The 25,095-nt window shown below is 36.3% G+C and overlaps 2 protein-coding genes across 2 annotated transcripts in view; one reads left to right on the top strand and one right to left on the bottom strand.

Moving 5' to 3' along the window:
• LOC140155599 (uncharacterized) overlaps positions 1 to 25,095 on the bottom strand; it is a 136,027-nt gene that overhangs the window by 76,034 nt on the left and 34,898 nt on the right. The gene's annotated exons all lie outside the window — the stretch shown is intronic.
• LOC140155591 (gamma-tubulin complex component 3 homolog) overlaps positions 1 to 25,095 on the top strand; it is a 51,235-nt gene that overhangs the window by 9,386 nt on the left and 16,754 nt on the right. Inside the window, 17 exon segments of the mRNA XM_072178494.1 lie at positions 98 to 146; positions 706 to 767; positions 1,178 to 1,245; positions 1,689 to 1,766; positions 2,638 to 2,806; positions 3,418 to 3,478; positions 6,057 to 6,247; positions 7,190 to 7,305; positions 9,153 to 9,278; positions 9,865 to 9,933; positions 10,467 to 10,599; positions 14,484 to 14,650; positions 16,252 to 16,362; positions 17,399 to 17,513; positions 18,361 to 18,488; positions 19,287 to 19,351; positions 24,880 to 25,015. Of these exon segments, the coding sequence (XP_072034595.1) occupies positions 98 to 146; positions 706 to 767; positions 1,178 to 1,245; positions 1,689 to 1,766; positions 2,638 to 2,806; positions 3,418 to 3,478; positions 6,057 to 6,247; positions 7,190 to 7,305; positions 9,153 to 9,278; positions 9,865 to 9,933; positions 10,467 to 10,599; positions 14,484 to 14,650; positions 16,252 to 16,362; positions 17,399 to 17,513; positions 18,361 to 18,488; positions 19,287 to 19,351; positions 24,880 to 25,015 (1,844 nt within the window).

Genomic DNA, 25,095 nt, shown 5'->3' with positions numbered 1-25,095 from the left:
CTCCTACCCCCCCCCCCCCCACCCAGGACAGACTTGTATCGTAAAATACCAATACACCTAATTTTTTTGTGTTGATTTGATCTTCATTTGTTTTCAGATGAGGATGTAACTGTCCAATATCAGTATGCTTTGAGACTGATCAGTAGGTAAGTGTCAGCTATGTACATGTATGTTGGATTGGAATGAATTGTGAATGAGTCCTCAGTCATCAAATACCGCAATTGCACATTAACAACCAGAGGTGGAAAAAATGCAAAATTTCCCGGGAATATAAAAAGTGTTGTTCAATATTTCCCACCAGAGATGGCTGCATAGCAGCAACATGCGCCGCATTAGCATCGCAGAGGGGTGTCTGAGGGGAGATGTGCCCCCTCATAAGTTGAAGAATTTTCAAAAATGGACCTTAATTTGATGCCATGGTATCCCTCATGATCTGATTGCGTTATTGTGTGAACATGTATATGGGCACAGAAAGCTTGACCTAGCACCCGAGGGGTGCTGGTTTTAAACTACTCCGGAGAAAAAAATTTCTCTTCATTTCTTTCTTCCTTCCTTCCTTTTTTCCTTCCCTTCCACCAAAAAAAACTCCGGTAAGTTAGGGTTAATATACATCACAAGTTTTAATGATACATTTTTCAATCTTTGATATTGTTAATATTGATTCTAATGATGTTGCATTTTTGTTTTTACATTTTTGCAAAACAGTAACTTTACTCCAACTGTTGAGGGAGATGATTTTCAAGTTGCTCAGAGAATTCGCAAAAAGCGTAAGTCCATGGTGGTATTTCTTTTATTGTTTGTCAATATTTGGGTATTAGACTAAAATAAATAATAAGTCAGTTTTCCGTATGCAGGATGCATTTTGTGTTTGGAAGGGAGGCTTAGATACCACATTTCAAAATCCAGAACAAATGTTAAGTTCATGCTTAAAATGCCTGAATAAATATTTAAAAAAAAAAACATTTTCTTCATAGATATTGTTTGGAGTCAACAACAGGAGCAGGTTTTTCAGTCAAACGTACTTCAATTCTTTTAAATGACGATAAGTTGGTCTTACAAATTGTCATTTTGCACATATCCTCTATTAAAATCTACAATTTCTCTTATTTTCTGATGTCATGAAAAACATTTTGCCGCAAATGCAAACTTTGTTATCAGCATTGTTACTTTATTTCAGTTGCAAATCAAAGCCGAGTAGAAGATGCAGCAAAGTTTTCTGAACTTTACACAAAGCTGAAGTCTAAGGTAAGGAAGGTCAAAAAATATTATTTGATTGGCATAATAGGCCAAAAACAAAGGTGGTAGGTCATTTTGGTGGGTTTTTTTTCACGAAAAACTTATGCTTGCACAACATAATATTTTCTGGTTAAAGTTTTCTTTCAATCTTTCATGTTGAATGCAGAGACATGGCTCTAGAGATAGTAAAATTAATACCAGGAATTCATCACCTTGTAACATAACCTGTATGATTGATTTGATTAGCAAGAAAGTATTAATTAAATCCAACTCACAACTTCAGTTTTCACTCTATGGGATGATAGCTTTCTCAAAAGTCTGCTTACATCTCACAAACCGTAGGAATTAGGCTGCAGCCAGTTTCAGGAGAACCAGTGAACGAAATCATATTTTGGTATTTGATTTCTTAAAATAATATTTCTTGTTGTAACTATAGTTTTGTTTATTTTCAGGCTGAGCTGAAGAACAAATGGGCTATTTTATATGTGTTGATGACATTAGCAGAGGATAAGAGACCAGGAAGAGACAAGGTAAGCAGGATGACTTACAAACTTAAATTGAGTTTGACATGAATAGAAAAGCTATTTCCATTTGCCAATATATTGATTGGAAGCTGCAAGTATTCCCTGGCATCAAATCTCAACCAGTTGAGCTTTCTAGCAAAATGGTGGTAGCACAATTCTATTGCTTTTGCTGTTTAATAACCTGCGACTGTTATTGACCAGTTGTAGTACCGTACCTGGGGGGGTAGGGGTGATTGACCCCCTCCTCTGACAATTCAAAGAGTAAAAGAAATATTTCTTGTTCTTAGTACTGTTTTAATAAGCACACACATTTACCTTGGTAAATGTTCTTGCAAAATGAACCCAATCTGTATCAAGTTTCACTTCAAATAGTATGAAACTGAATATGCCCTGACAAAAAGTCCAGGCATGCCAGTGCATGAAAGAATGTTTTAAAACCAATTTCTGACCACTTACTATTTAACTAAAGTGGCCTGCAGCTGACATCCATTAACATCCTGTACCAACTTAGGTTACTGTGATGTTGGCGGAGTCATGTGACCTGGCTGGGTAGGGCTAGAATCACAGAACAAGATGAACCAGTTGACATGATAACACAGTGTGAGACAAATACACACCACAGAGGGGTGAGAAGCTCACTATTCAGGGATACAAGATTTCTGTGTTTCTTTCCTGATTCCGGATTTGTGATTAATAAAGTATACTGTACCATACTTGTGGATGAAACTATATTTTCATAAAGTATAGAAGCACTGATTCATATGCTGTTATACCATTTGGCTCCAAGGTTTACAGAAATATTTAATGAGAGAGATTTTTTTAATAATCTGGTATTGTTGTGATCACTTTGACCTGAAAATATTACTAATGTTTTCAGTCTATGGAGAAGATGCGGGTATTTTGGCAGGGTCTGCCTCGTATGGCTACATCTACACCTTATCCATCCAGACCAACCAGTCATGAGAATACCACAGCATCCTCAGATGAGTCTAGGACTGTACATCAGACAATGCAACAAACATATCATACACAAAGTAGTGGTATAGGTTAGTGCTAAATATGTAGGCTACATTTTGATATAGTGGCTAATATGGATCAACCCCAATGTAAGGGTTTAAAAAGCTCAGTTGGTTAGAGCATTGCGCATGAGATGCAGGATTGTTGAGTCACACTCCGCTTCAGCCCATTTGTTGCTCCTCTTTCTAACTTGTTATAGTTTACATCAGCGTGTATCAAGATTGATCCAGTGTTTGTTATACAGCAGTTGTCCCATCACCTGTTCTTGTAATTGTATATCAATAGGTAACTACAAGATGTCCCGGAGTTTCAGAGTAGCCGGCAAATAAAAAGGAGTAGCTGGTGGGCAGATCCAATGAGGCTGAGGGCAGAAGTGTGTCCCAAATCAGAGGGGGTTGTGCGGGAAGGGAGTTTCTTGTTTTCCTTTTTTATTTGAGAAATCCAGAAAAAAAAAATTTTCAAGCAAAAAATGAATGACAGCATGTTTCAAGAGATTTTTTTTCTTATATTTTGTTTGTTAAAAGCAATCTAAATCAATAAATCCTTTGAAAATTAGAGTGCTTGTTCAGCAGTTTATAAATTTTACTTGTGAAAAATGTATTTAATTGGCTGTTTCTTTTCTTTGGCTTGTATTTGACAGGAAGTGGTCTGAGCAGCATTAGTGGTTATAGCCAAAGTGAACATCATCCTTCTGCAACAGGGTGAGTTGCAAATGACAATATCATATGTCACTTACCATATAATTGTGTGTAATGAATGCTCAGGTGGTCTGCAATTTTTCCAAAGGGCCCCATAGATCTTAGTATTGGTAACCAGTATGGGGATGGCTTTTTGGTTGATAACATCTGGACGGAACACATATTTCAGGGCAACAATTTTACTGGGATTCTGATGCCTGAATTTTGATGGGATAAAATGTGGAATGAGGCTGTCAATTTGGTCACGCCCATTTATTTTATTTATTTATTTTTTTCTTCTTTAACGTGGGACATGCAATCAGTGACCAGCACTGTTCTCCCTTGCTGCCCAGGATACAACACAGATAAACAACAAACATGTATTTAAAAGTATTTAAAAATATACATAAAAGTCATAAAATTAATACCATATAAATTATACACATACTAGGTACAAGAAATTTAAATAACATATGATTATTACATTTACAGTGTGCTGCATAAAAGAGGTATTATTGCAAGTTAGTATATATGTTCTTGAAGACATTTGCATTGACAGGAAGGGGATTTTTAATGTTTCGGGGAAGATCATTCCAGGCCTTAGCCCCCCTGAACAGGAAAGTTCTCTTGTCAGTCTCAGTGCGCATCTTATTTATAACCAGATTCCCAGAGGTTGATGATCTGAGAGTATAATTGCTATAAGCATCGATACACTTGGTGAAAATATTGCACAGGTTGGGGGGTACCAGCCCCCCAAGTCATTTAAAAACATTGAGACAGATATGATATTTACGACGATCAGAATAAGTTTCCCAGTTTAGGGAATCAAAGACAAAATGAGTTGGAGTGCGCATTGAAACGCCAATGATTGCTCTACTGAGACGTTTTTGATGGTGATCCAGCCTGTTCAGGAGAGTTAAGCCTGCATTTGACCAAATTATGTCACAATAATCAACTTTAGGTAAAACAACGGATGTATACAACAACTTCAGAGTGTCAACAGCTAAAAACTTTCTGATACGGTAAAAAAGACCAATATATTTATGTGACATGCAGATTTTATCAATTTGGTGTTCCCAAGTTAACCGCTGGGAACACCAAGGGGCTGATCTTTGATATGAACAGTAAGAGGACCAGAGGATGCAAGTTTACGAGCAGATCCAAACAGCATAGTTTTGGTTTTATTAACATTCAATGTGAGCCAATGTTGGTGAAGCCATTTAGCAACACTTTGCATACCAGAATTCAATACATTATTTACTTCATCAATGTTTCTACTGGCAAAGAAAATAGCAGTATCATCAGCATAAAGGTTTATTTTGCAATTCTTGACAACTGTAGGGAGATTGTTGATATATATTGTAAATAAAAGAGGCCCAAGGATTGACCCCTGGGGTTCAGAAAGTGAATTACCCACTTTGGTAGCCTGTTTTCTTTCACCCAAGTATGAGGAGAACCAGCGTAGTTCCAGTCCACAAACACCAACACTCTGAAGTCTCGAGAGCAAGATAGGGTGATTGACCGTGTCGAAGGCCTTTTTCAGGTCTAAAAAGATGGCCCCCACTTAACTACCACAATCAATGTGATTTTAAAATGTAATCTGTTACATCAACAAGAGTGGTGATTGTTGAGTGTTTGGGTCTGAAACCACCCTGTTCAGGACATAAAATGTTATTTTGTGCCAAAAAGCATAAAATTGATCATAGACAAGTCTTTCAAAGATCTTTATGATCACCATAATCACATAGATTGGCCTAGCCTATAGTTGCTGGAGACATTACGGGGCCCATCTTTATAGATAGGACTTACTCTACTTTGTTTCCAAACTGCAGGAACAACACCTGTCTGAAGGCTGAGATTAAAAATATGAGCAAGAGGTGTAACAAGAGCACTAGCACCAGCTTTCAGAAATTTAGTATTGACACCATCAAGGCCAGTGGCCTTTTCAGTGGGAAATGATCTAAGAATCTTTGAAATACTTTCTTCTGTAATAATATTAAAATTAAAACTAGCTACACAACTATATGTCCTGGTTGGTAAAGGTAAAACATTTGTGTTGGTACCATAATTATCATCCAATTTCTGCCCAATGGTAGAAAAGAACTTATTCATGACACTGGCAATTTTCCATTTTATCACATTTCAAATATGTGAAGTAATACTATATGTGAAGTAAGACTATACTATTCATTCCATTTTATGGTATAAAATATCTGACATGATCAAGGGGAATGAGTCCGATGTCGTTAATATTGTTTTTGAGATATTGGCAAAAATAGTGTTCAGATTCTTTTGTTTTACATTGTTTTCAGCCTTTGATAAATTGCTCATAACTTGGTAACCGGATGTCCGATTTTGATGGGGTTTGCATCAAAATGTAGCATTTATAAACTGCCAGAAAATGATGTAAAAAAGTTTTAATTGAAAATTACCTACATGTGACTCATTCCGCTTGATCATGTCAGATACACATTTGCTCACCATATGAATTTTGACCATGATGATTGAGGTTGAAACCTTGAAGATGTCCAAGTGTATGTTTATAATCACAACCAGGTGAGTGAATTAAGTTATTATTGAATTTGATATTGTTGTGTTTCAGATATTTAACCTTCCCAGGGAGGACTCCAGGTGCAGCAACACACTATGGCGTGACATTCGCTGATGACAATCAAACCACAGGCACTAGATTAGCACGTATGCTGACTACAGCAGATAGTCAGCAAAGTCAAGCTAGAAGTCGATATATAACCCCTGCAGCAAACAGTCGAGCATTTCAAGACAGTGAAGAAGGTAAACAGGTGTAGTGTATTTGTCTTAATTAGTGCCCTTTTCTAGCACCCCTTAAAAGTTATATTGCAGTAAGTATGAGCAATGTACAAAAGCACAATGCACTTGAAGCATAGGAAAGGGTCTGGATGCTAGTTAAAATAGATAATAGGCATAGAGTTGCAATATCGATAATATTGTTTCTGTGAGTATTATTTTATTGTCTTGAACTACAAAATTGTTTTACATGAAAAAATGTCAAATTTGTTGAAAAGAACAAAATAAAACAATAAGGGCCATATTTTGTAAATGAACAAATACATCCTAATACAAAACAAATTTGGTTAATGAAATTGGTTACATTTTTTATCTTTCTCTTCATTTTGTGTAGTTCTCAGGTAGTTCTCATGGGGTTGTGCAGCCCATGCAATTAGCCTTTTTGTGCTCCAAGCAGTCATATGGGCATGATTTGCCCAAATTTGCAAAGCATATGGAGTGCACGGTTAAATTGTTTTCTATCATTTCAATAAGCCCTTTCAAAATTTCGTAAATCAAGCACTGTGCATCAACATTCAGGTCTTTTTGAGAGATGACAACCAAACCTCCACTGACGATGTGTGTGATGAACCGCGCAGGAAAGGGATTTCCCCATGATTTTACATTCCTGTTTTTACGCTAGCAGTTTCTTGTTAGCTCATCAATACTTTCCTTGTCTTATGCAAGTGTTCAGAAGACTTCAAAAAATATCAAAACCGCATGTAAGAAGTGATTTGTAGAGAGTGCAAAGTTCACCCACATTGAAATACTGTGGTGAGTCCTCAATGTTTATCTCCCAAGCAAGGAATGTAGCGCATACTCAGTTCGACATTTCCAAAATTGTGAAAGGGCTTATTCCAGAAAACATGTTTCATTCAATCAATCTTGTCACAGTTATTAAGTTTTGTATGCATCTTTTTCTCCGAATAGGTTCTGAAGTATCGGAATCGCAGCTGGTGCGGGATCTTGTGTATGTCTTCCAAGGTATCGATGGTCATATCGTCAAATTCAATCACACAGAAGATGCATTCCGCATTGACCCACAGGTATAGTAGTCTAACTTGATCACTTCCATCTAGATCACTTCTTGGGAGATAAGATCTTATTAACCATTTCAGGATATACTGAAATGGTGGTCTATAAGATCTTATATCCTCTGTTAATGACGCTGAAATTAATGACAGCCAATGCACAAATATTAACTTTCTACAAGTGTGATGATCGAAATATAATCATGAGGTGAAAGATTGATTGTGTCACCGAGTAATTTTTTTTTTACCATTACATGAATTTAAGATAATTAATATTTGTTTTATATCACTCATTCAAAAAGTATAGTACTTAAAAATACTATTTAAGGTAGGAAATACATTTTTCATCAACATAACATAATGTTTTGCTGTGACACACTTCACATTTTTGGGTCCATCCTGTAACTAAATTTTCAAGTCTTAGGGTTGGCGTATGGCATGCTGCATGTGTACTACGGCACAGCACTGTGATGGTAAAACTTATCACACAGAGAGGCTGTTGGTACAAATGATAAATGGCAATCCTCCAATAAATAATCAAACAATATGTATGAGTGATATAATATATTCAAAATAGACTTTGTGGTTTATTAAAGCATTATTTACAACATTGTTTCATGAAGGCCAGCCAAGGCCGACCTACACTCATCAGAACATGCTATTACATGTGATGTAATATGCATTCTCGGTGCTACTTTGCATGTTCCAAAGTATGCAAAGTAGTGTTGCGCTCATGTCACATGGTGCAGTGTCAAGAATATGCAGTGGTTTAATGTAGAGGATTTGGGGAATTCTATACCATAACCATTGCCTTTATTACACGGATCATGTAAATTGTTTTTAGAAAAGTGAGATTGTTGAGAAAAAATTGTAATAATTTGTAATGAAAAGGTAACCGTTAAATGTATATATATGTTACCCTATAGATGAAGCCTGATGTTAATAATATTAATATACTAAGGAGCTAGCAACATAATGCAGAATGTATCAATAGTAATTAATTGCACTCCAGGTGCAACACTGTGCTTGCTAATGCGTGCTGGTCAAATAGGATTGATTTGTTTTCTTTGGAGAAGGTTCACTTATATTGTGCATGTTTAGATTGTTTACAGACAATTTTAGTGAAAATTTCACTGCAAAAATGTGTTTACCTTCACAGTGTAAAAGCCTACGTAGTGTTAGAACCTGGGTATGGCCTGTTGCTAGAGAAATGAGAAAAATCAATGCATAATGGAATGGCTTATGTGAGACAAGATTATTGCACTTGATTAACTCTTGTATTCATCTCAAGTTAGCAATATATTCTTGTAAGTTGTATCACCCTAACATATTCAATTGTGTTGTGTGTAATATAATAGATGGTTTACCAGATGCACTATGCATTGAACCATGCAAATGTTATGTTTCCTTCCTTTCTTGCTTGAATGAGCCAAAAACTAATGCATGATCAATAAGCATTTAACTAAAATAGTGGGCTAAACCCAATTAAAGGAGTATTTTGGGATCCTTGCATCCTCTTTTTATGTCATTTTTTAGTCGATATCTACAAAAAAATCTTATTCCCAAAATTTCAGTTGGTTCTGATTTTGCGTTTGCGAGTTATTCATGATTATGTGTATTACACTACACTGCTCCATAGACAATGTGTTGTAATTTCGTTCTGGTGTACCAGAACGTAATTCAAATTTCATGATATTTTCTCGAAATTAATTAACCTGCAATAAATATTTTGTATGTAAACATTATGTAGGCAGAGATTTTCAGTGGTATAAAAATCTCAACTCTTTAAGTGGGGGATGATGCTCTGGATCACAAAATTCGCTTTTAACATGTTTGTAATTTTTATGATTTGTGATGTCCAGGTTGTGGTATCGAAACCTATGCGAGATTTGACGCATAAACTTGGTGAACTGGGTTGGCTCTTCAAAAAAGTCAGGAGGTATATCGATAATCGGAGTCAAGATAAAGCCTTTGGGGTCATAGGTCAGGTAAGCAATGGTCTAAGAGCCACAGGGAACTTCTGCAAGTTCTATAAGTTAACAACAGAAATGGTCAGGATTTGCTACTAAATTATTCTCCATAAGATTGTAAAGGAGTGGTATGTAAAATACACAATTTTAGTTCAATTCATTTAGCATGCAAAAATTAATTTCCATATGCAGAGACAGTATGCATAATTGGATATTAATGCAACATTAGGCAAAAAAATGTTTTCTAAACTTCCGGCACTCATAGGTTTTAAAATTTGCATTTTAGCCCACTTCTTTTTCATGTATGTGAGTGTTTTTTAAAAAAAAAAAAAAAAAAAAGCAGTGCGCCAAAAAGTGCAATAAGAAATCCATCTTAGGCATGTTCTTTTTCGTCTAAAAAAAGAAAACCACATAGCTCTGTATGGCCAAAAGAAACTGGGACAAATCTTTTTGCTACTTTTGTTAACTATACAATCCAAGAAAGAAGTATGTCAGAAAATACTACTAAAGTGTTACTCTTTAATTAATCAGCTGGCAATAATTAACACATGAAAATTTCACTTCAATGTAAGCTGATTTAAATATCTATTAATTTATTTTTCAGAGCTTTTGTGCAGCTTTACAGCAAGAATTAACTGAGTACTACAGATTATTGGCAGTACTGCAAGCTCAAGTAAGGGTGGTTTGTTTTATTTTGTTGTTTTTTACTTTATTAAAGTACATATCATATTTACACAGTCAATCCAAATATTTCTAACCATATGTCCTTACCATCTCCAACTTAACTATACTTGTCTAGCAATACGGAGGTTCTTGGCTCAACCATCTTTAAATTCTACTTACTTTTTGAAACTCTCACTGCCATCACATTTATACCTAACTTATGAAGACAAATCAGTCCACATGTATTGGCCGATTCTTATTAGAGCAACAATTACATTATGTGGTATAATAGACTTTCTTGAACCTATCGGCAAATTGAAATGTTAAAAAAAGGAGATACGACAAGGTAATTATTTAATTAATGATAAATTAATTACTTTCTGAATGTGTACTATATTGAAACTATGTATGTTTTCATAATCAACTCAAACTCAATTTCCCAAAAAAATTTGCATACTAGTTTACACTCACCCACCAAAATTTACAGTAGCCAATTTTGAAAAAAAAAAGAGGAATAAATGTGATTTGTTTATGTTTATGCAGCAAGAACATGAAACCGACCAAGCTGTTATTGTAGAACCCAGTGAGACATTAAGTCTGATTAGACTCAAAGTATGGATGTATGAACCAACACAGAGGATGAAATACTTGGCAATATTAGTAGATGGCTGTAAAGGTAAGCATAGCTTAGACTCAAAGTATGGATGTATGAACCAACACAGAGGATGAAATACTTGGCAATATTAGTAGATGGCTGTAAAGGTAAGAATAGCTTAGACTCAAAGTATGAATGTATGAACCAACACAGAGGATGAAATACTTAGCAATATTAGTAGATGGCTGTAAAGGTAAGCATAGCTAGGGTTTCCTGCCTTGATTCTGCTTAGACTTAAAGTATGGATGTATGAACCAACACAGAGGATGAAATACTTGGCAATATTAGTAGATGGCTGTAAAGGTAAGAATAGCTTAGACTCAAAGTATGGATGTATGAACCAACACAGAGGATGAAATACTTGGCAATATTAGTAGATGGCTGTAAAGGTAAGAATAGCTTAGACTCAAAGTATGGATGTATGAACCAACACAGAGGATGAAATACTTGGCAATATTAGTAGATGGCTGTAAAGGTAAGAATAGCTTAGACTCAAAGTATGGATGTATGAACCAACACAGAGGATGAAATACTTGGCAATATTAGTAGATGGCTGTAAAGGTAAGAATAGCTTAGACTCAAAGTATGGATGTATGAACCAACACAGAGGATGAAATACTTGGCAATATTAGCAGATGGCTGTAAAGGTAAGAATAGCTAGGGTTTCCTGCTTTGATTCTGCTTAGACTTAAAGTATGGATGTATGAACCAACACAGAGGATGAAATACTTAGCAATATTAGTAGATGGCTGTAAAGGTAAGAATAGCTTAGACTCAAAGTATGGATGTATGAACCAACACAGAGGATGAAATACTTGGCAATATTAGTAGATGGCTGTAAAGGTAAGAATAGCTAGGGTTTCCTGCTTTGATTCTGCTTAGACTTAAAGTATGGATGTATGAACCAACACAGAGGATGAAATACTTGGCAATATTAGTAGATGGCTGTAAAGGTAAGCATAGCTTAGACTCAAAGTATGGATGTATGAACCAACACAGAGGATGAAATACTTGGCAATATTAGTAGATGGCTGTAAAGGTAAGAATAGCTTAGACTCAAAGTATGGATGTATGAACCAACACAGAGGATGAAATACTTGGCAATATTAGTAGATGGCTGTAAAGGTAAGCATAGCTTAGACTCAAAGTATGGATGTATGAACCAACACAGAGGATGAAATACTTGGCAATATTAGTAGATGGCTGTAAAGGTAAGAATAGCTTAGACTCAAAGTATGGATGTATGAACCAACACAGAGGATGAAATACTTAGCAATATTAGTAGATGGCTGTAAAGGTAAGAATAGCTTAGACTCAAAGTATGGATGTATGAACCAACACAGAGGATGAAATACTTGGCAATATTAGTAGATGGCTGTAAAGGTAAGAATAGCTTAGACTCAAAGTATGGATGTATGAACCAACACAGAGGATGAAATACTTGGCAATATTAGTAGATGGCTGTAAAGGTAAGAATAGCTTAGACTCAAAGTATGGATGTATGAACCAACACAGAGGATGAAATACTTAGCAATATTAGTAGATGGCTGTAAAGGTAAGAATAGCTAGGGTTTCCTGCTTTGATTCTGCTTAGACTTAAAGTATGGATGTATGAACCAACACAGAGGATGAAATACTTAGCAATATTAGTAGATGGCTGTAAAGGTAAGCATAGCTTAGACTCAAAGTATGGATGTATGAACCAACACAGAGGATGAAATACTTAGCAATATTAGTAGATGGCTGTAAAGGTAAGAATAGCTAGGGTTTCCTGCTTTGATTCTGATCAGACTCAAAGTATGGATGTATGAACCAACACAGAGGATGAAATACTTGGCAATATTAGTAGATGGCTGTAAAGGTAAGAATAGCTTAGACTCAAAGTATGGATGTATGAACCAACACAGAGGATGAAATACTTGGCAATATTAGTAGATGGCTGTAAAGGTAAGCATAGCTAGGGTTTCCTGCCTTGATTCTGCTTAGACTTAAAGTATGGATGTATGAACCAACACAGAGGATGAAATACTTAGCAATATTAGTAGATGGCTGTAAAGGTAAGCATAGCTTAGACTCAAAGTATGGATGTATGAACCAACACAGAGGATGAAATACTTAGCAATATTAGTAGATGGCTGTAAAGGTAAGCATAGCTTAGACTCAAAGTATGGATGTATGAACCAACACAGAGGATGAAATACTTAGCAATATTAGTAGATGGCTGTAAAGGTAAGCATAGCTAGGGTTTCCTGCCTTGGGTACTCAAGGAAATATATTGAAAGGGATAGTATAGGAATTTGAGGGGAAAGAGAGTGGAACAATATAGAGCAGAGGTTCTCAAGTCAAGTATCTGAAGCTCCACTTTTGGAAAATAGAATTGCACAAGCTCCATTATCCTAGCGAGCGAGTGAAGCATCACAGGGTGGGGTCCAGGGGCCCACTTAAGTGCCCCTGTTGGGATACAGGGGCAAATTGCATACATTCAAGCGCCACTTGGTTTGCGCTGATGTGCCACAAGTATTGCGCGTAATGTTTCGAGCGTACACAGCATAAACACAGAAGTGGAGCTCTGATTGGCTGATCCAGTTATAGCAACAAACTGGTAATCTGATTACCTGATTATGTGTCAAAAAGTGTTTCAGTGCAGAGTGGCGCTCATGAAGGGAATGCAAAAGTTTGGCATTCATCACTTATCAACAGGGTGTGCGCATCGATCAGAGCAAGTAAACTAGTGTAGGAGCAACCCAGGGACCTCGCTCTGCTTATTTACTGGCATGTTAATTCAGTGGCATGTAGACCATACAGTAAATGAGGCACTAGTTCAGCAATAAGGTACTCTCCAGCAATCATAACATGCCTTATATCAGGCCCCTGACAGTAAATTTCGCTAATCCCCCATGTTCTTTTCCATCCCAGCTCTTTTTAACCAGCGATTCCCGCTGTTGTTTTGGTTCCATGCCAGCACCCTCGGTACACGCATGGAGGCCGCCATCTTGGAAAAAGGGGGTGCTGGCGACACCCCGAACGCGCCCAGCACCATGGCTACGCGTAACAGTACGCGTTCCCGACTGTCAATCATCGGGGTCAATCACCTCGAGCTTGACAACGATATCTGAATAGACTGTTGCCAAGTCTTACGTGTAGGGCGTGTAAATTTAGGTTAATTCTCATGATTGAAAGAGTATTTTGTTGTATTCTTGGCCGTTATCGGGAGATTGTTTATCGATTTGATGTATTTAATAAATTATGGGCTAAAAATATCATTAAAATAGCTGTTCAACATTTGTAAAAATACTTTATAGCCGGGCTTGAAAAAGTCTAAGCGTGGATGCAGCAAGAGACGATTTTACGAGAAATTTTCTTGCTTGAACGCGGAGCACGGACACAATACAGCGGGTAGAAATCGCGGTAGTGTTCCAGGATACGCAATGGCAGGGTAATGGCAGCTTACATACCTATTATAATTATTTGACTAGCAGTCATATCCAAATATACCTTATCCATGCTTATAATGTTAGAAAAACAATTATCAAGTACAAATCACATGGATTTATTTAAAACAAACTCATATTGACCATAAAATAAATAAAAACAGCCGGCTCTCAACACACGATTTTCAAAATATTCATTGCCTGTGACAATGATGTCATGGTTATTTGTGCTGAATTGTCGTCAGCCTTCATTTTGTTACTGGGACATCATTGCCACAAGCAGTTTGGTGCCCGATAATTTGAATATCGTGTGGTGAGAGACGGCTTTTTTATTTGCAAGAAACTGATGTACCATCTTAAGACTGAAGCAGGACACTGTAGTTCCAAAAATGTCTCAAGATTGAATTTAAGCTAAATCAAAAATAATTAATTATAATCATTTCACTGTAACTGTATTTGTTGATTTTGTTGTAGATAAGAAAGGTGGTGCTTTGTGTTCATCAGTTGAATCTTATACCATGCATGGAGATCCTGCAGTGAAATCACTTATGAAACACATACTCAAAGTTGTCGCCTTACCTGTACGCTCAATGCTGGATAAATGGATCTATGAGGGACAATTAGAAGACAAATATCATGAGGTAAGCTTAGCAATTGGTTGCTAGTAGCCTTATCATTGTGTAAGCTATTATATCTGAGAGGCACTCAAATATAATTGGGTGGATTGAGCACACTCGCATACAAAAAAATGTCCAAGCCATGAGTGGCAAGACTACATCAAGCACCATATTATTCATTATTATGTTTTGATGAATCCAAGTGTATGACAATATTGGATCCAAAACATAATAATGATAAAATTGGATGCTTTACGCCCAATATGGGCTCAATTGATCCAATTTTATATTAAACTCATAGCGAGACCAATAAATGTCTGTATTGCATGAAAAACCCATCAAATATTATAATTATTATGAATGTTTCAGAATCTGACTTGAATTTGTGTCCAAGTTATTAATTGTGTTTCGACAGTATTTTTTGTGGGACATGAGAGCACCTCAGACCTATCGAATTGCATTCTGAATACGAAGCATGTCTTTCTGATATCAAATAATTTTCATTTTTTGAAAATTACAATATAATACAAATTTTATGACAAATTATAAAAATTTGATATTTTTCAAATGTTTGATATATAACAGTCCTCGAAGTAAATTATATAAATCTAATGATATATTCTTAAAGTGTATGTAGCAGGAAGGAAAAGCCGACGGTCAATTGAAAATTTTGACCTTTCATATTGAAGATATGGATTTTTTCCCAAAAAGACCTAATTTTTTTTTTGTGTTTTGGGGAAAAAATCCATATCTTCAATACAAAAGGTCAAAATTTTCAATTGATCGTCGGCTTTTCATCCCACCTACATACACTTTAAGTATAAATCATCAGATTTATAAAGTTTACTTCAAGTACTGTTAAATATCAAAAATATCAATTTTTAATGATTTGCCATAAAATGTGTATTAAATTGCGAATTTCAAAAATCCAAATTATTTGATATCAGAATGACATTCTTCGTATTCAGAATGCAATTCGATATGTCTGATGTGCTCTAATGTCCCAACATAAATAGTGTCCAAACGTTCATACCCCAGCCCTTAAGTGTAACATAAAAATGGCAGTCAGTTTTGCACAGAACAGTGTTTCAACAGATTATTAGGATTGTCATTTTACAGATTGGGCTTTAAACAGGTTTGCCAAATGCAAATCGGTTGAAACCTTCAATCTGAATTTTAAAATATCAGGAACTATTTCCGGTTTCATGTATCAGCAAAACATTTTCATATTGAATCAATTTTGAAGGACAAAGAAAAAATTTACATGTTTGGAGATTAAAATATAGGTCTTCCTTTTAAACTTTGAAATTTGATTCAGTTTCACTAGATCGATGACGGCATATTTGAAACATACCTCAACATTTCAAATCTATTGTGTGAAAATGAGGTCAATAGGATCAGGTGTAAAACATGAATATATTGGATTATTAATGTACTTATACATGATATGAATGTCTGAAATTATATTTTATTTGCAAATAGAATGTATTTAAATGTGTGATAAATTTGTTTTCAACCACGCTTACAATGACACTTAGTATGGTATTTCCCATACCATATCATCACTTCACCTGATAACTAATACTAGTGCTACATTGTTGATCCATATTATCAATCTGTTTCAGTTTTTTGTGGCATCGGATCCTACAGTTAAAGAAGAGAAACTTTGGCATGAGAAATATTCACTCAGGAAATCTATGATTCCATCATTTATCAAAATGGATCAGGCAAATAAGGTATGGAGTTAGTGCTACTTAACCCTATCAACAGTACTGTCTTTCTTACAGTCTCTGTTACAGCCTCTGATTGGTTAATTACATGATATAATCATCTGAGTAACCAATCAAGACAGAGCTTTTAGATCTCTGAGCAAGTTTAAGCTTAATCCCCTTCAGCCCTACTGACTTTTCCTACCATGTCTACCATGATTGGCTCAATACATGATGTAGTCCTCTTTGTAACCAATTTTGTACTTCAAGGCTGATAATTTGGTTTGTAGTACCCATGGGTTACAGGGAAAGCAGCACATCTGGATTTATTCTAGATTATATCTGGATTGAAGTGTTAAACGAAGCTAATGATTTATGGATGTTTCATGACATAACATAATTAAGGTATACTGACCAAGGCATCTCAGTGTAAACGTCAAGGTCTAGAACTGTATAAATGGGAGTGAGGTCAAGGGCTGATCTAGGGTGCCTGGGGCCTCCCCCCCCCAAAAAAAAACAAAGGCGCTTAAAAAAAAATGGCAACATTTTCTACTAACCCCTCGGGCCCCTCAGCATGGCCAAAAGAGTGCCATTTGGCCTCATTTTTCAGAAGCCCCTCCCCCCTATTTTCTTTCTTTCAAAAACCTGGATTTACCCTTGTGTGAGGTAACCTTGACTTGTCAACTGGCACAAATCCCAGTCCAATGTATAAAATGCTATATGCAAAAACAGATGTTATTAAGAGTTGACCAGGACAAAAATTTTCCCTTTTAAAATCCATAGTTGTAAATTTGTATGACCATACATGTACTCACTCCCAGAATGTCCACAGTGTACCGGTAAAATGCTCTTAATGGATTATGGTTAAGTGCCAGTGTATTGGTAGTAATCGTAGCATTATGGCAAAACAGGTGCTTTGCTGCGTTGTCGGTAGAAGCATGCCACAAGACACTCATTTGGGTTGGAATTATTGTTTTTAATTTGAAATGTGATGTTTATATTCATTTAGACAAGATTCTTGTTAACTGTGGTTTTGTTTGTTTGTATCGTTTAATTTATGTAGATCCTCTCCATAGGGAAGTCTATCAACTTCTTACATCATGTATGCAAGAACAATGAGCCAATTAAAGGCAGGAGTGAAGACAAAGAAGAGGAGGTTACTGACAGATATAGAGATAGTAAGTTATTGTGTAACTTCTTACATCATGTAAGAACAATGGGCTAATTAAAAGCAGGAATGAAGACAGAAAAGGAGAGAGTCATTTCTTGTGTAACTTCTTCATGTTAATATATTTGAATAATTCTTTATGGATTAAAGGGGCATTTCGTGATCCACAGCCTCATCCCCCACTTTTCCCAAAAAAGTTGAGATTTTTACACCACTGGATACCTCTGGCTACATAATGTTTATGTACCAAATATTTCTTGCAGATTAATTCGTTTAGCAAAAATATCGCTAAATTTGAATTTCGTTCTGGTGCACCAGAACGAAATTACAACATATGGAGCAGTGTAATACACATAATCATGCATAACTCGCAAAGCAAAAATCGAATCAACTGAAATTTTGGAAATAAGCTTTTTTTCGTGGATATCTACTGAAAAATGTCATAAAAAGAGGATGCTAGGATCACGAAATCCTCCTTTAACATAGCCAATTATTTTTTTTAAAGGAGAAGCTGTTCTGTTAACCATTTTAAGCTGTTTACTAAAATGGACAACAGCAATGACCCAGTCTCACCCTAACCCCATAAAATGTAGGCCAGCAATATGGTATGAACATAAATATGGGTAGCTGTTCTGCAGACTACTGCAATACACAATTGTGTCTCTAAATCCAAGCAGTTGGAATGCTTTAGTGATGGACCTTCACATGGATGATTCAATTGAACCACCCTCCTTTAAAGGGTGCAACATAAAAACAAATCTAGAAAACTAACTGGGGCTTCTTTTCCAAGTTTGCTTAATTAACTATTGGAAGAGAAAGAATAATCAACTTGCCAATCAATTTTGTTCATTTTACAGCTGAGATGTTACTGGATCAAGATTTAGATGGTTCCTTCCAGCAAGTGATTGATGCTGTGTATCAGGATACCAGTAAGCGCCTTCTGCATGTACTGCACCAGAATTTCAGCTTCTTAGAACACCTCAAGGTAAACATGGCTTGTATACATGTAATACTGCATAGCAACAGTCAGAGTTCTCTGAATTTGTCTAGTGGTAAGCTGAATTTACTCTTAGTTGCTGACCAGCAAGGTAGAGCAGTTTCTGTTTTGTTTGGAAAAATGATCAACTTCATTGGTCAAATGTCAGTCGCTCTTCAGTCAGCCATAGGTATAATTTTTATAAACCGTTGTCGAGTGCATAACACATGAATCATATTGGGTGTCCCATAAAAAGTTGGGTAGTAATGTAGGTGCATATTTTGTTGCTTGCAGTATGTAATCGTGTGTTAACCTAACCTCACACAAGCACATATACTCATGTGCAAGGGCTGATGTCACTACCAAGCTTGAGGTGAAACAATGGTTACGTTATCTGAACCAAGACAGTATGTTATAGTCAGGGAATGACTTGCTTCTGTGTAGACTGTCCTTGTAAAATTGTTTGAGTACCCTCTCCTAGATAATGGTAGATTGGGATGGTGCACTTGGATGAGGTCGGATACTATTCACTTGTTGCATGGTCATTAAGTTTGAAGGTAGAGCCTTGATCTGGCAGCATGCATGAATGGGAATTGAACGAGTCATATAACATTGTGTAAAGTGACGTAATTCTTTGTTTCATGTCCGTTTTAGTTCTACCGGCTCTACCCAATATGGCGGAACCATGCAAGGGGTGAATAACCATCAAAAATAAACTTCCAGAAGACTAGATATTCATTTAATGATTATTTTGTGGCACCTGGATAATTAACAACATTTGCTATTTCTATTTGTTCTTGAATTAAGGCTATGAGAAGATATCTGCTGCTAGGTCAAGGAGACTTCATTCAACATCTGTTAGATCTCTTGGAGTAAGTAACATTTTTTTTAAAAGAGAAATAGTTGAGAGTATTCAGTTTGACTGTTATTTTCACACTTTCAAAGTAGCATTGTAGCATCAGTCACAAGTTTCAGTTTTAAGGCGAAGTGAACTGCGGATGACTAGTCCGATTCAATATGTGTGTGACTGTCCACTGGAGCAATAGTGTGACGTCATCTGCAGCCTCATCACCTCTTAATTGAATTGTGTGTAGGGGTGTGTTTGTAAACACTGGAAAACAAGAGTACACTCATGAGAAAGTCTACAGTAAATATTTTATTACTTCCGTGGTCCGGGTGACAAGGTCGCCTTCCACGTGCCAAGCCTACAACCAATAGGTCAACCGTCTTGTTGTCAAGAGCATTGATCAGCCAATCAATGTGATTGTTAATCTTTTCTGTGTTTATACGTGTGTACGCTCGGCGCAAAGCTCAGACCATGGAAGTAATAACAAATTAACTGCAACAGTGGATACACAGGTACCATGGATGTCCATGTTAACATTGTTTCCTAGACAGTGTTTCTAGCTTATAACGGTTGCATTAAAATGCATTAAGAACCATTGTCCGCAGGTAATGGTGTAGGTAGTCCACACTTGTATAGCGAAAACTTGACCATGTCCATGGTAAGGCAAATGTGTGTTGGCAGTTGCTGGTGCTCACACATAGGTGCATTTGAAATAGCTGCCATACAGGTTAAATACCACTAATTATGTATTACACGTGTTTCAATGGGGAAATGCCTAATTTCGGGTGGAATTTTCTCATATTCAGAACTCTCACAGTTCAATGTCACCAATATCAGGTGAAACTATATGATTTAGATGCCAAATGATCAAAAATTCAACATAGGTTGACCTGAGACTTTTCTTGTTTTAACGCACTGAACCGTAAACACCTTAAAATGACAGTGCGCTCTCGAAGCTGAAAGTTACAATATGATAGGGCGACTATTTACTAAAAACCATAGCCGTGCGTATGAATTTTGGTACTATTGCATCAAAAATGTCATATAATGAGAGAAAATGTACCATTTTGAAGCATCAAACTCTAAAAAGTACTTTTTTGGCTATATAACTTGATCGATTTCAGCGATTTTAATGCAGTCTTTTTGAATGCCATGAAAACAAATAGTTCCTCGTCGTATTTCAATGTATCGCCCAGGCCTATTGGTGGTCTTTAACCTATATAAGCACAAAGGTGCTCCAATCTCGGATAAAATGCCATGAATGTAAACATTGACATTTGCAATACATGTTTTAACAAGAAAATTTCTGGAAAACAGCATGACGAGTAAAATATCAATGATTTTCGGACACCCTCTATGATGACTGTTTCGCTGTTTTTGCTTCAACCTAGGACTATATCGGGAGATTCGTATCTGTAGCCTGTCCTAGCACGATCAGATCAGATTAAGATTGATTTAGGGTTAGTGTTCGATTTAGGCTTGCTGTTTAGTGTTAGAATTGTTGATTAGGGTCAGGTTCGCATTAGGAATAGGGTTTTTATTGGGCTAGGCTCTTGGATAGGGATAGAGATACGGCTAGGTCCGAGGATTAGATATGGGTTTAAAATAGAGTTATAGATCAAGTTAGGGTTCGGCTTGAGTTAGGATAGAGTGAGGCCACACAGGATGCTGTAGAGGCCCATAGACAACGTGTACACAAAGACTAGGTTTTATTTTACACGTGACTATAGGCCTTACATGCGCCTTAAAGCTTAAGTAAAATGCCTAGCCTAGGCCTATACTGTATTTACACGATAGGCCTATGTATGCTATTTAGGGCAAGGAAATCACCAACAAAATGTGCATGTGGGTCTAATTAACAAAGTGGCATGTCTATATGATCATCAACATTGATTTTTCATCATCATTAAGCTTTCTATATGTATACGTAGGCAAGCGAAGGTTGTTGAATTTAGAAGCCCTGAAATCACAGAAACCAGCCGTAAACCCAATACTAATGCCACAAGTCCCCCCCACTCAACTCGCTAGGGGCCTACAACCTCAACGGGTTCTAAAAACATACCTTAGTAGTCGAAGATGATGCACGTTTTCTTGCCAGGGCAAATACAGTTAAATATTGAGAAATGTAAGCAAAATATAGCTAGAAAAGTCTCCATGACGAATATCAGATCCATAGAATTCAGTGTTTCTATAGGTTAAATACCACTAATTATGTATTACACGTGTTTCAATGGGGAAATGCCTAATTTCGGTGGAATTTTCTCATATTCAGAACTCTCACAGTTCAATGTCACCAATATCAGGTGAAACTATATGATTTAGATGCCAAATGATCAAAAATTCAACATAGGTTGACCTGAGACTTTTCTTGTTTTAACGCACTGAACCGTAAACACCTTAAAATGACAGTGCGCTCTCGAAGCTGAAAGTTACAATATGATAGGGCGACTATTTACTAAAAACCGAAGCCATGCGTATGAATTTTGGTACTATTGCATCAAAAATGTCATATAATGAGAGAAAATGTACCATTTTGAAGCATCAAACTCTAAAAAGTACTTTTTTGGCTATATAACTTGATCGATTTCAGCGATTTTAATGCAGTCTTTTCGAATGCCATGAAAACAAATAGTTCCTCGTCGTATTTCAATGTATCGCCCAGGCCTATTGGTGGCCTTTAACCTACAGGGACGTAAATATGATTAAGCATCCATGATTAGGAAATGCGGGCAGTAGAAAATGGGAGGTAGGCAAACAAGCCACAAAAGGCTGTAGAATTGAAATAGCCAAACAATAAAAAGATGAAAAAAGAGGGCAATGCACAAATGAGGACCTCATTGGAAACTGTCTAGCTTGGAAATGATTGGAAATGATTCTAGCTTTTATTGCACCCTGATAAACTTATTTTGATCTTCTCAGGAAGTGAGTTCTACTACTGAATTCCACTAATTTAGTAAACTGTTATACCAGAGATGCTTTTGATTTTTGGAAACACAACATTGAAAACCCTGTCCTGTGTGCTGTACCCAAAAGGTGGCCGAAAGTACAAAAAGTGGTTAATTTCCCCAAAAAGGGGAAGTACCTCCAGGATCGATGCCAATGTGTAATAACACAATACTTCCTGTGTTGAGGAAACCTTGGTGACATTCTGGGTATTAGTGTATATGAAACAAACAACATACCATCAGTCAACTAGCTCTCAATGATAGGAACTGTCACACAATCCTGTGCCTGTGTTTTTAGGTTATTATAATAACACAATACTTCCTATTATATGTTGTGGAAACTTTGATGACATTCTGGGCTCATTCTGGGTATTAGTGTATTATGAAACAAACAACATACCATCAGTCAACTGGCTCCTCTATGTCTTGGTACCTGTGTTTTGAAGTAAAAGTAAGGACAATATTAGTCTTAATGTTGTTAATTTCAACCACAAGTATGAAGTCAATATTATTTCACTCTCTGGATCATTAAAGTCCCAAACCTGTGAGTGAGTGAATGTTCCTGTTCCAATATTCTAAAATTGAAGTAAATAACCACTTGTTATGCTTTCTAACAATAGTGTGCAATCTTCCACATATCTGAATTAAGATATTAATTAATTGCTCTTAGAACAACACAGTTAAAGTAACCAAGATTAAAGTGGTTCATTTTATCTCATTATTTTTGCTTAAGATAACCAGGAAATCTTTGAGATTCTAATATCATATCATAATTCTTGACAAAGAATAACAAACAAAAAAAATTTGACCGAAATCATATATTTTCTGGCTTTAACATGGTGAGGGAATTTCCAAACTGCTGACATACATGATTTCCCACACATTGTATTTTACCATGCCAGGAAAAAAAGAAAAACAGTAATCTTATTTTGTTTCCTCAGGTTCATTAGATAACAACATGAAAATATATGGCATAGTCCCATACAGGGTTTACTTTAACGCACAAAATACGCGTATTTACGCGTTCAGAGGCAGTTTGTGGACCCCTTCAAATCCAAAGTACCAAAGTCCAACGCGTACAAAATCTTGAAAACGTATGCGTTCAAATATTGCAAGATTTGAATAGAGAAACACCCGATATTGTGCATTTATTCTAGGCTTTTGGCATTTAGGACCTACTCCCGATATGCAGGGTCCATCACATTTTGGCAGCATCGATCCATGCATGTTTTAGTGATTGAAAACTTGTAGTGTCGGTTTGAAATTGTGCAAATTGAGTTCGGGTCCTTTGTTCTGTTGAAATGATGCACCAAATGGCTTCAATTGGACTTTAATTTTGCAAAATTTTCCCTCTCTGGGGAACAACCCCCTCAGACACCCCCATCCAGAGTGGATAAACAAGTGGCCATTTTCGTTTCTGCTTTCGACACTAATTTAGGCCCTATGTATAACACAATTTATAGGCCTACAATAATAGGGAAAACGTGACAACAAAAGGCTTCATGGACCGTCATTTCACAAATTTTCGACTTTTTCAACAGTTCAAACTTTAAATGTACACAGTAATTGTGCCAAAATGGTCCACCAAATCGCTTCAGTTAGGTCTTCATTTTGCAAAATTTTCCAAGTTCTGAGGGGGGAGCATCCCCTGCGTAGTTGATAAACAAATGGCCACTTTCACTTCTGCTTTTGACATTTGCCAATTTATGTTTAACGCAATTCATAGGCCTACCATATTAGGTAAAAATTTCACAAATTTTCGAATTTTTTAAACTAAAATTTTACACATAAATAGTGCCAAAATGGTACACCAAATCGCTTCAATTAGGTCTTCATTTTGCAAAGTTTCTTACTTCTCAGGAGGCCTTTTTTACATTTTAGTATTTTCTTCTTAAATTTCCCCCCTCCCCTTCTGACTGCTCTAGATCCGCCACTGCTTGAAAAACACACACATTGTTTAAAATGTCATCAAAACTAATATTATAAAAATACCCTGTGGGCAATGTTTTGGACCCCTTCAGAAAAAATTCACAATTGAAAGGGTCCAAAAAATTTGAAAATACCCCTTCAGCAAAATGCTGAAGAAAACCCTGGTCCCATATGAAATCTTACCAATTATGATTACACAATAGAAAGTCACATTTTCTGTGCAGTTGTGCACATTATGTAAATTTTATTACTTTCCCCTTTTCTACACAAACAAAAAGGATGACTACCTACTGAAGTCTAGAACATCACCCAGTGACATGAGATAGGTGTATAAATATTTAAATTTAAATTTCAAAAATCTTTTTAAAAAATGCAAATATGTCAAAATTGAAAATTCTTCCAAATTCCCAAAATATCTGACCCATCTTCATCTCCAAAACTTTCGAAAGAAAGTTTCCCAAATTTGATCCGGAAAGTTTCTACAACTTTGCAACCCTATATGGGAGGTTGCTGCTCCTAGCCTATGTTTGTGTAAGTGAGTGAGCAGAAGCCTTTATATCAAGCTTTTAGATTGTATCCATTTACCTAGATCACATGAAAACTTACAAGGCTACCCTGTGTATTTTTGTATATTTATTTTACTCATTTGACTGGATTTCTGTGTTTTTACTAATTCCAGGAGTGAGTTGGCCAAGCCAGCCAATAGTCTGTACTTGCATAATCTAACAGGTGTGCTGGAGACTGCAATAAGGGCAACCAATGCACAGTTTGATGATGTAGACATACTGCATAGATTAGATGTCAGGCTATTACAGGTAAGTTATATGTCTGTACTTGCATAATCTAACAGGTGTATTGGAGACTGCAATAAGGGCAACCAATGCACAATTTGATG

This window comes from Amphiura filiformis, chromosome 6 (assembly GCF_039555335.1).
Source record: "Amphiura filiformis chromosome 6, Afil_fr2py, whole genome shotgun sequence".
Taxonomy (NCBI): Eukaryota; Metazoa; Echinodermata; class Ophiuroidea; order Amphilepidida; family Amphiuridae; genus Amphiura; species Amphiura filiformis.
This window is presented reverse-complemented; position numbering and strand designations above follow the sequence as displayed.